This window comes from Natator depressus, chromosome 1 (assembly GCF_965152275.1).
Source record: "Natator depressus isolate rNatDep1 chromosome 1, rNatDep2.hap1, whole genome shotgun sequence".
In the NCBI taxonomy this organism is placed as follows: Eukaryota; Metazoa; Chordata; order Testudines; family Cheloniidae; genus Natator; species Natator depressus.
In genome coordinates, this window is record NC_134234.1 from 283179067 (window position 1) to 283195365 (window position 16299).

The 16299-nt window shown below is 39.5% G+C and overlaps 1 protein-coding gene across 3 annotated transcripts in view; it reads right to left on the reverse strand.

Moving 5' to 3' along the window:
- Positions 1-10245: 10245 nt before the first annotated feature.
- FRS2 (fibroblast growth factor receptor substrate 2) overlaps positions 10246-16299 on the reverse strand; it is a 79504-nt gene continuing 73450 nt past the window's right edge. For all 3 annotated transcript variants that reach the window (XM_074942066.1, XM_074942067.1, XM_074942068.1), the window contains 2 exons: positions 14095-14258; positions 10246-11844 (listed from right to left, as the gene is read on the reverse strand). In XM_074942066.1, coding sequence (XP_074798167.1) covers positions 10894-11844; positions 14095-14258 — 1115 coding nt within the window. In that variant the 3' untranslated portion in view covers positions 10246-10893. The remainder of the gene's footprint in view (positions 11845-14094; positions 14259-16299) is intronic.

Genomic DNA, 16299 nt, shown 5'->3' on the forward strand with positions numbered 1-16299 from the left:
GCTCCACATGTCTGCCGGCCCCCCCCTGCAGCCCCAGGACGGGGCTGTGCCTCTGCACACTGCCCCCCTCCCCGAGCGCTCCTGTGGCCAATGGGAAGCTGCAGGGGCGGTGCCTGGGGGCAGCAGCACACGGAGGCCCCCCGTCCTGTCCCGTCCCACCTTGGAGCCCCAGATAAGTGCCGCACCCCCTCCCAGAGCCTGCAATCCCACCCCCTGCTCCAGCCCAGAGCCTGCACCCAGCACCCAAACTCCCTCCTAGAGCCTGCACCCCCAATCCCCTATCCCAGACCACCTCCCCCACCCAAACTCCTTCCCACAGCCTTAACAGGTGGGGGGTGGAGTTTTTTTGGGCGGGGGGCGGGTTGTGGGCAGCATGAACAACATTATTGGCCTGCTGGGAGGATTTGAGGACTGGCACTGGCCCTAAGGTAAATTGAGTTTGAGACCCCTGAGCTAGGCAGTAGTACTGCAGAAAAAGGTTATAATAGATCACCATCTGATATGAGTCAGTGTGATGGTATTGTGGAAAAGGTAAATTTAATTCTGAGATGTAACAACAGGAGTGTCATATGTAGGACAAAGTAGGTAATTGTTTTGCCATACTCAGCACTGGCAAGGCCTCATCTGGAGTACTGAATCCAGTTTAGGGCACCACATTTTAAGAAATGTGAAAAAACTGGAGACAATCCAGAGCGGAACAACAAAACTGTTAAGAGGTTTAAAAAACATGATTTATGTGAAAAGATTAAAGGAACAAGGCATGTTTGCTTTAGAGTGAAGGTGAGTGAGGGGAGACAGCAATCTTCAAGTATGAAAAAGGTTAGTATAAAGAAGATGGTGATCAATTGTTCTCCATGTCTACTGAGGGTAGAACAAAAAGCAGTTGACTTAGTTTGCAGCAATGGAGATTTAAGTTCAGTTAAGTACTAGAACAAGTTACAGAAGGAGATTGTGGAATCCTCACCCTCTGGAGGTTTTTAAGAACCTGTTAGAGAAACATCTGTCAGGGATGGTCTAGGTATACTCAATTGTGCCTCAGAATAGGGGGTGGGGGTGGACTAGATGTTCTCGTGAGGTCCATCCAGCCCTATATTTCTATGAAGTCAGTGGAACATAAGGAAGGGCTTAGAGTTAAGCACAGGCTAAGTGCTTAGCTGCATAAGGATGGACGGTTGAGTCAGAGCATAAATTACTATCATTGGGGCTTCATCAATACAGTCTTGTGACCTATGCTTACTGCTGAACCAGTAGTTCAGTTTAGTATGCTGAGCTTTTGCAGATTAAAATTTATATAGTCCTTGCCACTGTGATTTTACAAGGCTGTTTTAATACTTTTACTGGTGCTGTTAATTCAGTTATGACACATTAACGTCTTGTGATTAAGGGGATGACTCGTGACCTAATTTTGCTATCTGCCTTCAACAAGATTTTTAGTTCATTTTCTATAGAACTGATTATTTACTTCAAGAAATATGGGATATGTATCAATTTAAATGGCACCACACTGAAAAAGCAACATCTTTCTATATATTACAAAGATGTAAGGCCTGAACACCACTCAAAAAATCCACACATGCTTCCAGGGCCAGCACAGAAAATTTCCAAACTTAAAAAATTATGTATCTTAGTAATACAAAGGAAATAGAATAGAGGCGGTCTTTGTGATAAATGAGATTCAGAAAATTAAGTGAATACACAATGTTAGCTAATAAGGCTATTGGTATGCCAGCGACAATGGTGAAAAAGGACAAATATCTTTTCCATTGGATTGAAGGTACAACACACCCAATATTGAATAATGAAAATCATAACCGAGTCTCAAACAAGAAATTCACATGCTCCCAACAATGTAAAATCATTTTTATTGCCATGCTACAATTTAAAAAAAAATGAAGTTGGCACTGATGAGGGAGGACGACAATGTTGTCAACATTACATAATACATTTTTTAAAAATGAACATTTGGTAAGCTATCAGTAATGAAAATGCAAACCCAACTTAAATTAAAATTCTAATATGCTGATTTGGAACAGCATAAAAATACTGTACTATGCAGAAAGTGTCAATTTTCTCATAAAAAGAAACATGGAATGTCTGTAAAAGATTAACCAAACAGGGCAAAGTTCATGGACATTTTATAAACAATTTGGCAATGGTACTCCCACTATTTATAATTTTTATAAAAGAAATAAAAATCTAGAAAGCTACCTTTATACAAAGTTGTTATATTTATGCCTTTAAGTAGGAAAAAAACATTTTATAATGCAAATTAGAACATAAAATCTTACAATATCATACAATGTAATGACCATAAAGGAACATAAAAACATGATTTTGGCCTTTATAGAAATATATATTTCTGCATTTAATAAATGCATTTGTGGCACAATGGTAACTGCTGTACTATTACTACCAGTCAGCTTCATGCTAGAGCTGTATTCAGTTGTACTGTAATTGCAAATTTGCAGTTTAGTTAAGATGCAGATGATGGTTCAGAAGTAACAGTTCTAGGTGATGCAAAAACAGAATGAGGTGTTACATGCAAAAAAAAGGCAACGTTTACAGTTGGGACACACTGCATTGTGGGATACCATACAACACTAATTTTCCTTTTCAAACCAGAAGCATATCCTATACATTCAGTAATTAAGTACCAATATCTTACAAGTGAGAATGTCTGTGTTAAAGATTTGGCAACTTCAGGGAAAGTACAAAGTTAGTACCAAATATATAGTATATTGTATGTGTGTGCGCGTGCACGTGTGTGCGCGCATACACACCCACACACCCCCTTACACAATCCGATGCCAACATTTGCATTAATTTGGAGTCAAGGATGCTGATGTCCATTCCTAGCATTAAAAATAAAAGCAATCCTGAGCTGTTTCTTTCACACTCTTTAGAGTCATTTCCTCTTTCATACATAACAGCTCAATCAATGTACACTTATGTATGACAAATAAAAATTTATATTGTAATTTTAACTCTGGCGACCACAAATAGGAATTTTTTTTAGTACAGGTAATATATTCATATTTTTACAGTATTTTTAGGTCATTTCTGAATAGCTTGATCAGCCAGATCTTCTGGTGTAGTACAGCCATTTTGCACTCATCGCCAGCAGAATCTGAGCAGGTAGCACCTGGTCCAACAGACACCGAAATCAACAGAAATCTTTCTGTAGGCTTCAGTGGGCAATGAATCTTTCTGTTGGCTTCAATGGGCCCAGAGACAGTGTATCCAGCTCAAGATCACTCCAGTACAAAGGTAATCCACAGAGAGGCTCCTGCCCCACACCCCCACCTCTGCAGCAAGCACAGAGGATGTGATTGGAGGCTGATATACCCCTATGCTCTATTATTCACCTGCTGTGATTTTGGGCTGGTTTGCAGCTAGTGGGGAGAATGTTCCTGGGAAATAGCTAGGCACACAGTGGCCCCCAGAATCAGGGAGTGGAAAGGTGAGCTTCATGGCATCTAAGTACTCATGCTTCTCAATTAAAGGTGAAGTTCTGGCCCTGCATCTTCATTATCTTCTCTTATTTTTATCACTGTAATTCTCAGACACCAGTCAGCGTTGGGGTCCCATTGTGCTAGGTGCTTTACAAAACACAAAGGAAGACTTAGTCCCTGCCCCAAGGAGCATACAACCTAATTCTTAATTATATTTTTACATCATCTCATTTGTATATATACATATTTGCTACATTAAATAGAGATACACCAAGGTAATGGATATATCAGGAAACTTTGTCACAATATGTGTATTATCACACTAGATAATTACTAAAACTGCAAGAAAAATTTTAAATGCCCTTTGTAAATATATAAAAAATATAAAAAATGTCCAATACTTGTTTCATGACTTTTAAAGATCAGACATATTTTCACCTATATACCTACATATTTCCACACAAAATACTGCGTTAAACTGGAGTAAACAACATTAGGATAATATCCTAATAATACATCTGACAAATGTCTTAAGTCATACTTAAAGCACGATTACAAGGAACATTAACACATGTATGGTCAGAGTTAAGTCTGCTATGTAAATTTTAATTTCCTATTCATCGTGTGTGTGTTGCCTGGAAGAGGAAATATTTTCTAAAGATTGTGAAAGAACCTTAACTCAAGATTTCCTATCTTTTTAATGAGTACTATTTAGGAATGGACATCAGCAACCTTAACTCCATGTTAACGCAGTTTTTTGTGCTGGAATTTCCCCTAGGCTCTTTTTTTTTTTTTTTTGAGACTGTAAATGAAGAATTCAACATGAACACGTCTTACATGAGTTTGATTAAATATTTTTATGAAGTAAATACTGTCAAATTTGAATGCCTGAATTGTTATTCATGGAAAAACCCCTACATTTAAATGCCAAAATCAATTTCTATCAGCCAACAAGCAGGCTCAAACTTTTCTTGACCTCTTCTAGTGACGGTCAAGAGAGAAGAACTTTTCCTCTAAGAAACCAATTAGATCCACTACCAGCCTCTACAGTATGTTTCCTCACATTCATCTTTATTTGCAGCCATAAACACAGTACGGTGCAGATATGGAGTTCTACTACAGATTCCACCTTATATGAAGCAGGCAGTTCTGTTAAGAAACAGAGCTCCACATCAGGGATGCAACATCTCACACAATGCAGTAACAACTCAACGAAAACTTGTTCACTCTTAATTCTGGCTCTCGATTAATTGCAGTTAACTCACGCGATTAACTAATCATGATTTTTTTAATCAGTTTTAATTGCACTGTTAATAGAATACCAAATGAAATTAAATATTTTAGATGTGTTTCTACATTTTCAAATATATTGATTCCAATTACAACACAGAATACAAAAAGTGTACAGTGCTCACTTTATATTATTTTTATTACAAATATTTGCACTGTAAAAATTATAAACAAGAAATAGTTTTTCAATTCACCTCATACAAGTACTGTAATGCAATCTCCTCATAGTAAAAGTGCAATTTACAAATGTAGATTTTTTTGTTACATAGCTGCACTCAAAACCAAAACAATCTAAAACTTTAGAGCCTACAAGTCCACTCAGTCCTACTTCTCGTTCAGCTAAGACAAACAAGTTTGTTTACATTTACAGGAGATAATGCTGCTGGCTTCTTATTTACGTCACCTGAAAGTGAGAACAGGCATTTGCATGGCACTTTTATAGCAGGCATTGAAAGGTATTTACGTGCTACATGCTAAACATTCATATGCCCCTTCATGCTTCGCCCGCAATTGCAGAGGACATGCTTCTATGTGGATGACACTCGTTAAAAAAATGTGTTAATTAAATTCTCACTGAAGTCCTTGGGGGAGAACAGTAAGTCTCCTGCTCTGTTTTACCTGCATTCTGCCATATATTTCATGTTATAGCAATCTTGGATGATGACTCAGCACGTTGTTAGTTTTAAGAATGCTTTCATTGCTGATTTGACAAAACGCAAAGAAGGTACCAATGTGAGATTTCTAAAGGTAGCTACAGCACTTAACCCAAGATTTAAGAATCTGAAGGGGACAAGGTGTGGAACATGCTTTCAGAAGTCCTAAAAGTGCAACACTCCGATGTGAAAACTACAGAACCCGAACTATCAAAAAAGAAAATCAACCTTCTGCTGATGGCATCTGACTCAGATGATGAAAAGGAACATGCATCGATCTGCACTGCTTTGGATTGTTATTGAGCAGAACCCATCATCAGGATGGACGCATGTCCTCTGGAAAGGTGGTTGAAGCCTGAAGGGACATATGAATCCTTAGCGCATCTGGCACAAACATCTTGCGACACCGCTACAACAGTGCCATGCAAACGCCTGTTCTCATTTTCAGGTGACATTGTGAACAAGAAGGGGGCAGCATTATCTCCTGCACATGTAAACAAACTTGTTTTTCTGAGTGACTGGCTGAACAAGAAGTAGGACTGAGTGGATTTGTAGGCTCTAAAGTTTTACATTGTTTTATTTTTTAAGGCAGTTATTTTAACACAATTCTACCTTTGTAAGTTCAACTTTCATAATAAAGAGATTGTATTACAGTACTTGTATGAGGTGAATTGAAAAATACTATTTCTTTTGTTTTTTACAGCACAAATATTTGTAATCAAAAATAAATATAAAGTGAGCACTGTACTCTGTGGTGAAATTGAAATCAATATATTTGAAAATGTAGAAAACATCCAAAATATTTAAATAAATGATATTCTATTATTGTTTAATCACAATTAATTTTTTAAAAATCACTTGACAGCCCTACTCTAATTGAAGTGAAAGAAGGCAAAGGCAATCTGTCCTCTGTTGATGCTGCCTCATCCTGGGCAAAATGGAACTACCCCAGATACCAACATGAATATTCTGGGCTGGCTTTTCAGTGGATGTACATTGGCATAACTCCATTGAAACCAACTGTTGATTTACACAAGGATACCTGTCTGTCTCTCACACTTAGATAACACTTTCAGGTTGTCATGCCCATGAAAGTACTATTTAATTTACCATAAGTTAAATAAATTGAGTGTAGATGCCTCCATTTCTTTCAGTGCCTGTCTGGGCTCTGAGTGAATATGAAAGCCTGACTGGGTGAAGGGTGATGGATTATCAAACACTAGGGAGGGTGAGACTAGCCCTTGAACAGGAGGAAATGAGGCTCCAAGGAACAATATTGCGGTAGCTGCTCATGCGGCTGTTGCAGGGAGCTGGGCCACATAGTGGCCCTGCTTTGAAATCTTGACCTGGACCCTGTATATCATAGCTGTGGCCCAGACTAACTGCATTCTATGTTGCAATAAAATGCTTTAATGTCAGAGATTTGAACACACTGATATTATTTAAATGCTGAGACATCTGACTAAGTGCAAAATGTAAAGATAAATACTTGGGGGCCTGATACTGCACTACTGAAGATAATAGTTTTGTTATGGATTTAAATGAGAGCAAGATTAGGGCCTCACTGTGTCACTTGTTATATTCAACACCTTCCATATGCTGAATACATTATCAGTACATGAGTACATTTTATTTATTTTTTAATTTAGACACTTCACTGAGGAGAAACCAAAAGAACATTATAAAGCCAGTCAAACTTTTCCAGAATTGGTCATTTTTAAATGTATTTGATAGAATCACTGGAAAAAAAAACTTTCACAAAATAGAACTCTGCATCTCTTAAGTATGCAGTATCAATTTGGGAAGGAAATACTTGTTTTTCCCTTGTGTAACCCATGGATTAAATTCCCACTTTAACTGCATTTTCAATGCAACAGTGGAGTCTTGGACAGTGCCTCCTCAGATTTTATACACTGCAAATAAGAATTGGTTAGAGCAGCTACTTAACGTAGTAGAATATATGAACGCTCCGTACCTTTTACTAGTCATGGCATCAGGGGGGAGCGACTTCTAGCTTAAAGGCTTTACACATTGGAGGATTAGTAGTGTGGAATATGTCATGTGCCTGAAAGGCAGAGGCCAGCTGAACATTGTGGATAAACAGAATTAAAAGAAAATTTGCCACTTTTTGTGGGCATTGGTTAGGTAATCTTCACATATTATGCCAGTTATTTTCCAATGAACTGTTACATATTCGTTGCATCTTGCTCTGTACACCTGTGGGTCCAAAATAAATATGCTTAAAAATACAGTTGAGAAATTTCAGCTAAAAACTGAACCCCAGATCTGCAGACAGTGAATCTAACATCACAAAGAGACTGAGATACAACCAAGTCTCCAAGGGTAAAGTGCAACTACTTCATAGGAAAATTAAATAAAAACAATGCCATAGATGAATTGAGTAGTTTCTATCTCTTACCTGCTTAGGGAAATGGAAGAGGTTTAGGGACATTCTTGAAAAATATGCGGGTGGAGGCATCAGCCTGAACCTAAACACCGTGCTTAACATCTTTAATGCTAAAATGCACTCTGTATGTTAGAGATACTCTTCCCTTTAGGTGCAGTATGATGTCTTTTGCATTTGTCATTAAAAGCATTACCAACCCCAAGCATTCAAATATCATGAATGAGAAAAAAAAAATCATGAGATTGGATTTGGCTTCTTTTTAGAGGCCTTCTGGTTTTTGATCCTTTAGGGATCATATTTTCAAGCTTTTCTCCCCAAGGGCAAGAAATTTAACTTTATTTTTTTGGGGGGGGGAGGGGGGAAGGGGAGAGAAAAAAAAAGGAAAATGAGATTTTGCAGTATTCACAACTCCAGGATCTACGGCTTTAAGAAAAACACTAAATATTACAACACTCATAAAATTGCAAGAGTTGGCAACAACGTTATTCTGAATGGTCCATGGTAGGTCTTGGATAGGAAGGATGATCTAGTGGAAAGGGCACTGGACTAAAACTCATGAGAGTGGGGTTGAATTCCTGGCTCAATGTGTGACCTTCAGCAAGTCATGTATAGTTTACCTGGGCCTCAGTTCCCCCATCTGTAAATTGGGGACAGTACTTACTTACTCTACAGGGGTGTTTGAGGATAAAATCCATTAATGATTAAGACACTCAGATTATGGTGATGCGAGCCATATAAGTCTCTAGATAAGACAGCTGATGAGTTAAGTGTTCTAGCTTTTTAACTGCTTGAAATATAGTGCTGAAATCTTGTCTTAGTTTACAAATTAGCGACAGTTTGTCGGTCTGATTCTAGTTCCTAGCCCACTTCACACATCCACCACACAGTTTGCAACAATTGGCAATCATGCTTCAAGACAGACCCAGGATTAGTATATGCATGGTGTGATGCAAATCACAACAGAGGTGCAATGTCAGGGCGGAGCAAGGGACACTTATAGCACCATGCATCTGCACTACCTCTGGTTCTAGTGAAATGCTACTAGTCCCTCACCTTTGAGCACCTAAATAAAAAAAAAATGTATACAAGTGCATAGACTAATAGTGAAATGATTATGGAAAAGTTTCTTGATCTCAATGAAGTTTTCTTACAACGTCCCAACTAAAGCTCCTGTTCCCTTACTACTGTGAAGCATATGGATTGTGCACCTAGATGCATTTTAGAATTATAAAGTTTGTAAAGAACACTGGAAATCCCTCAGGATAAAAAGGCCTGACCTATATAAATGAGGCTGCCATTATCTCACTGGGGTGAACAGGAAAAATGTATTTCAGCTATCACTCTTCCTACTATTTATCTGGCTGAAGACAAAAGGAAAATTTAATAGGGAAACAGGAACACCTTCCACAAAATTCAAAGAACTGGAAATAGTGTTTTGTTTTATATGAAAGCTCAAATATTACATGAGGACCCTAGCATTTTTTTAGACCTCCCCTATGGTTTCTTGCATGTGATTTTTCTCACCCACAGCTCAAGGATTATTATTTGTCACACCAGTTCACATAGTGGTCAGTTCCTTTGAAATCACAGGCTCAAGCTTAATCTGTTTCCTTTCTGGTCCTGCGCTGCACCTGCTGTACTGCTATCAATTCTATTAATATTCAGTATAGAACAAGGGACTGTCAAGGGCATACCTGGCATGTTCAGCAGATGCATTCTACTTGGATGTACCATAACATCGAGCAGCAGTTAAGCCATTACAGTAACTGAGTTAACTAGCTGCAAAGGGAAAATATATATGCCCATAGATATTACCTTCAGAAAATTCTCTACGTATTGTAAGTAACTAATTCGGTCTAAATCCAAGTACATCATCTACAGATCCACACAGTTAGAATTTAAGATTTGTCACACTGAACTACCAACTGCAGTACCTTGCTTCCTATGGTGACCTATATTTGATGCTTCAGAGGAAGACAAAAATGCATAATACACCTTTCCACTTGTGCAATGCTGTATGCTGCTGGACACTATCACTTTTGGGATGTTTCTGTCAGACATAAAAAGTAAAACAATAAAACACTGGACAAAAGCAACCCTGTTAAGTAAAAAAGGTTCCCACTGAACCTTCAAGAGATTTTTCTTTGACAATGTGCAGACTGAATAGGAGCAACACACATAAAAACCCTAAACAATCATTGAAGTTATACACAAAAACTTAACTGTTCTTAAAGTACAGACAATACAGAATAGGTCAAAAGACATCCCACACATGAAGATGGAAAGGTGAGCAGAACTGTGAAATTAGAGAACACCTTAAAATCACAGATATAATCAACCTTTGAATTCCTTCAGAAAATTCAGATTAAAATTTGGTAAAACTGTTCAGGAAGCTTGATACTACCACTTGGAAATATCTTTTCTAGTGGAAATGACTTATGGCTTATTTCAGACCCAACTCTATCTCTGACCAAGTGAACTTGATGTAACCCCTCAATGTTACAGAAATTTAAAAAAACCTTCAAGAATTTGAAGCTTGTCCAAATTACTTCAAAAAATGAACTGACATATACAAGGAAGCACGGTGTTTATATCCCTTCACATGAGCCAATATGTATTATGTAAGTCAAACTGATTGAATAATGAATTACTCACACCTCTCATATTGGAGGAGGCCACATGTATGAAGAGAGTGAAGGTACAAATATCAGCCTTGCAAGATTAGGGCTATCAGCTAATAATGCACATCAAGAGGCTTTATAAAATGTTATAACAATGACTATAGGCACATGACCAGAATATTGATAACTTCAGAACTGGCAGTCACTCCAACTCTAACCAAGTAAAGAGGCACTGTGAAAAGTGGCAATGCTTCTACACAACAATTACTATTACTGTAGAATAAAATGGTGTCATTTAATGAGTACCTGCTCTACATTATTTCCCTTTTGTTAGACAAGCACATGAAGTATTCAGAAAAAAGTCTATTACTCTATAAAAAGCGTTACTGTTAAGAAATGCAAATGAAGTATTTGCATCTTCAATTTTATAAACTTCACAAAAGGTGCAAATGATTTAATGCTTCCCGGTTTCACATAGGCAGGTCAGTACTGTTATGTCTAGTTTTTCTAGATGTACCATCATCTCGTGGCAGTGCTTTCTGCAAACTTGACATAGCAGCAGTTCTTTCAATGTCTATCACAGCATACAGCTCTGTGCGCCTGGTTGGAGTTTGTGGAAGTGGAGTGGTAGGAGTTTTTGGAGTCTGAGGGTTGTCGGAGTCACTGCCACCTTCCAAGTCAACCTGTATATAATTAAGCTGCCTGTGTTCTAAACTTGGACGTCTAATATCAAAGTTAAAGACTGTTGGTGTACAGTCCCGACGTCGTGTAAATTCTACTTTATGAGCACTTGCTGGCACAGTTACATTCTCTGTATTTACATAATTATGCATTGGATCTAGGTTATTGTGGTAGCCGTTCAGAGATGGGGTCTTTGGTCCTAAATTGTCATCTTCATCTCTACTTAGCTTGCGGGCTTCCCAAACAGGCGGCAAAGATGGCAAGTTTTCATAGTTTAACAATGCAGTTCTCCTTTGAGCAGAGTTGTTAATATTCTGGGTATCTGAGGTACTTGTTGATGTCAGACGACCTCTCCTGACTCCTGAGGCACTAGGGATTGATAACCTATTTAGATTTTCATACACTAGTTTATTACCACAATGTGTTTCTTTACGTTCATCACTGTCGTACCCAGTATCCCATTCAGAGTTGTTTGTACTGCTGCCACTAACTTGGTCTCTCCCAAGTTGCTCCAGTTGCTCTCTTTCCATTAATTGTCTTTGAACAGGTGTTGGTCCTAAAACAAATTTGACTCCTTCAGGCTCCAGAAGAACCTGAGCATCTCTGTCATCAGTGCAATTCTGATCTTCTGTTGTCTTGCTTGTTTCAACATTAGAAAGCCTTAATTCCAGCGGTACATGCACACTTGATCTATTTTTTCTTTCCTCTTGTACACCAGTAGTGTTGACATAGGTGTGCACCTGTAGAGGACAAATTCAAATATTAGTTGCACTTTTTCTTAATCTCCTTACTCCTTCCCTTCCCTCAAAGACTTGCAATCTTTTTGCCTTGCTGTCTGAAGAGTGAAGGAAACTGTGTTCTGGGGACAGAGTTTTGGGGTAAAAGTCCAGCCTGTTGGGTTGTGTTGAGCGTGGAGCTTTGTCAGAGGTTTGCTACTCATCTTATTTTTGCAGTGTTGTTTTAAATAATGTCAAAAGGTGCCCAGACGAACCAGTGAGAACCTATTTCTACCATTAAATTTATTAATAAGCTCAATTCTACCTTATGTCTGAGCTCTGCTGAGGTTACAGCTCCCTGATCCAGTGCCAGGCTAGCCCCAACATTGGTCAGAACAGCCTTGGTGCTGCTCTGACTAAAGCCACTGGTATACTTGGAGGGTTAGGTAGCAAATCTCCACCCTACACACAGAGTACATCCATGCCAGGGGAATGTGGTGCAGGAGTTGCCTTTGCTAAGTTTACATGAGCAGATTTCCCCTCTGCAAGGGAAATTTATCTGCAGGCCACTTAAAGCCTGAATCCAACCTGTTGTGCCAACCGAATGTTGGAAAAGTGCTGGATCATGCCAGAGAATCTGTCCCATAGTAAAGTGACAGCACTTCCACCGAAGAGCATATAGTCAATTAATTGTCAAATTATAAAACTGTTTCAGAAATAAAGATTGAAGAGGTCAGACTGGTATGTTAAATTGTACATTTACAGAATTAAAAGTGCCGATCAGGGTGTTGGTAGCAGATGCGCTTTGGGCGAGTTAAAAGCGTACCACTAGCTTCACACTTCATCCCTTCAGTGTTCCCAACCCCTTGCTTTAAAGGGAATGGATAGATGGAATTCTCTCACCCCCTGTACCACTCCTGGATCTGGAAACTTGGAGGGCAAAGGTACTGATTGAGAACAACTCCCTTCTACGCTCCACACTATACCAGATCTCTGCCAGGATTTGCCTGCTGAGTGCGTGTAGGGCACACTAGTAGATGACAACTATTACTTTTCCGGGTTGCCTCACACATCAACAGTCATGTGTGTCTTCATTTTTCAAGTTATTTGCTTCTACCAAAGAGCATTGCTGAGAGTCAAATACAAAGATGTAGTTTCTCCCACAACACTTACCCAGTGACATGCTCAAAAAGCCATGGTGAGGCACTCCGTTTCTCTCCCACTCCAGTTGCTTTCAACCCCTGTTCTCCCTCCCTCACCTAATTCATTCTCCTTTGAACACTCCAACCATTTGTTCTCTCCTTTTCCCGCCCTGCAGGTGCTCACTTGACTCAACTCCATCTATCTTCCTCTCTGACTTTTGGCTCTGCCTCTTTTTCTCCTCCCAGTCTCTCATCATCATACTCAGTGACTTTTCCATGCTGACTCCCCATATGACTCTTACCCACCTATCTTAAGTTCATCATTGGGAACTCCTGGCACTATTACAATACAAATAAATGCATAATAATGTGTATTTTAAATCAAGTAGCTAAGAAAACAAAGTTGCTCTTTCGCCAGATGCACACCATATACATGATCAAGGCTATGGTTTTGTCACGGAATCCATGACTTCTAAAGACCCCCGTGACTTCAGCCCTGGCGGCAGGGAGCTGTGAGGTACCCCCGCCACTCTGAGGCAGTGTGCCCCCAAGCTCTCAGATGCCATGGGCAGCGGGTGTACCCTGCTGCTCCCAGCTATGGCCATGGCTGGGCAGGGGGACCCCTGCAGCTCCCCAGGGTTGGAGAGGAAGCGGGGGACCCCCCACCTCTCCACGGCTGGGGAGGGGGGATTCTTGCAGCTTCCCTCCACTGCTGGTTGCAGGGGGAACCTGGAACTCTGAGCCCGCACGGGTGATGGGACCCCAGAGCTCCCAGCTGCCCAGTACCTTCCCGTTTTATCATGGATATTTTTAGTAAAAGTCAGGAACAGATCATGGGCTTCCATGATTTTCTCTTTATTGCCCGGGACCTGTCCCTGATTTTTACTAAAAATACCCATGACAAAAATCTTAGCTTTAATCATCATCCTAAAATGGTACCACATGCAAACATTTTACAGTAATACAACATACTATGCAGATACACACAGCCAAGATCAGAAAAAAACACACATTTTTCCATCATGAAAACAGATCTAGGAAAATAAGTGGAAATACAAATCTACAGGGTCAGTACAAGAGCAGTAGAATTAATGCTGAACCCAAAATATGTGAAAATAAAGACTTTGCTTACTTGTTCCTCTGCTACAAGCAATGGATGCGTTGACTCTTCACCTACTGACGGAAGCCGTGCACTTCCTACAGAGGGATGTCTGCTGGAAGGATGTGATGAAGCATCTCCAAAGGAGGGATATCTTGGATACCCATTAGGTAAACTTTGTGCACTGAACCCAGGAGCTAATTCAATTTAAGAAAAGATGCATTAAAAAGATATTCAAAGTGCCCCCTTATGTATCATTCAGCTGCTTTCTTTTGTCTTGGAAAGTGCATTGTACATTGTGGACACTATCAAAATAAATATATTTAACAAATGCCAAATGCTCACGGGGCCAGATATGTGCCTAAAAAAATATATATCTAGATTGGATCGCCTCAATATTTAACTGTCAAACCATGTGCCAAAAATTTTAATCCCCTCAAGAAAATATGAAAAGCAACTACTGCTGAGTAACAAAGTGGAATTGGCATCAACATTCATTTTCTTAAGTTCAGCCCTCTTAAACTGTATTGTTTGCAAGCATAAACAAGAGAACAGTTTACGGGAATGTATATTAGGGTACGTCGTCAGTACCCGCCGGATCAGCGGGTAGTGATCGAGCTATCGGGGATCGATTTATCACGTCTCATCTAGACATGATAAATCGATCCCCGAATTGACGCCTGTACTCCATCTCTGCAGGAGGAGTAAGCAGAGTTGACGGGGGAGCCGCTGCCGTTGACTCGCCACCGTGAGGACGGCCAGATAAGTTGAACCAAGATAGTTCGACTTCAGCTATGCGAATAGCATAGCTGAAGTGGCATATCTTAGTTCGAACCCCCCAGTGTAGCCCAGGCCTTAGATATAAATGCTATTGAAAAATTAATTTGTTTTTCATAATTGCATTGCATTGTTTGTCAGTATATTTATGATACAGAATGACAGCAAAGATTGCAAACTCATTTACTTTATTCAACAAAGGGTAAGCTAAATATACAATGGGAAAATAAGTTAGTTTCATTGGTTACAAGTATTTCATCAGAAAAATTGTTAAGCCAATTTCAGGTTTTCTTCACACGCTGCCAAATTTTAATGCAGTTTTCCAGTTAAGTACATAAGATTGTCAAAAGAGATTCTCTTAACATCACTAGTCACAAGAGTGTCTACTTTTGAGAACTTCATTCCACCACTTTTCAGATTCACAGTTTTACAGTTCTAGGTTATCTGAAGTGAATGTATAGACAACACTGAAACAAGAAGTTTACATTTTTAGATCTCGATGGAGGAGGAACCATAACCCTCTGACAGAACTTAGTTCTTATCAAACTTCTTTTCAATATTGCCATTAGTAACATGAAGCTGTCTCCTTAAGGACAAGAAAATTACTTGCCTGTAATTCTACTTTTTTAAATCACCACCACCACCGGATCCTCACCGTTAGATCTCAAGCCTCCAACCTGAGATTGGCCAGAACTCCCACAAACAGAGTTTTGGAGGGCTTCACACACACACCCTCCCCACATCAGAAGAAACATTCCAACCCTGCAGCACGAAAGGTACAGCTTAACTGCCAATTCCCTTTTGAGTGAGTGAGTGAGTGAGAGAGAGAGAGACTGGAACATGACCAGTACCAACATATCATTAACTCTGCAGGGATAAAGGGTGAGTTCATATAAAAAAACCCACATTCAGTAGACAATGTTATTTTTGTATATAAATACACACAAATACACAATCACCACAAAGCAGAGCACACCTCTTCACAGGCAGAACTCCTACACTCTGAAAGGAGATGCATGGGTGAGAATCATGTGAGATATGTTCAAAGATGAAGAAAGAATTTTCTCTTCTTTAAAGATACAATCGTTATGGGATTCTCACTCTTGGTGAGTAAGGAGCTCAAGGGATGTGATGTTTCAAAATAAAACCAAAGGCACTGCATCAGGCAATGATTAACATGTACCTTAGGCAAGATGCAAAGCAGCTCTTTTTTTCTTTAATAAAAAGGGAGGATGAGTCACCTCCTGCTAACCAAGAAGCATCAATGCAAAGGGATTTGAGGATGAGCGCTCAATAAGCAAGAATTATCCACAAATATATCCAGACAAAGATATCCTAAGAAAAAAAACTCATAGGCATGGGAAAGTTTGGGCTCCGCTACTATAAAATATGTTCCGCAGATGTGAGAGATGGAAGCTGACTGCAAGCCATGACAGACATCTATGACTACATCTGTGAGGT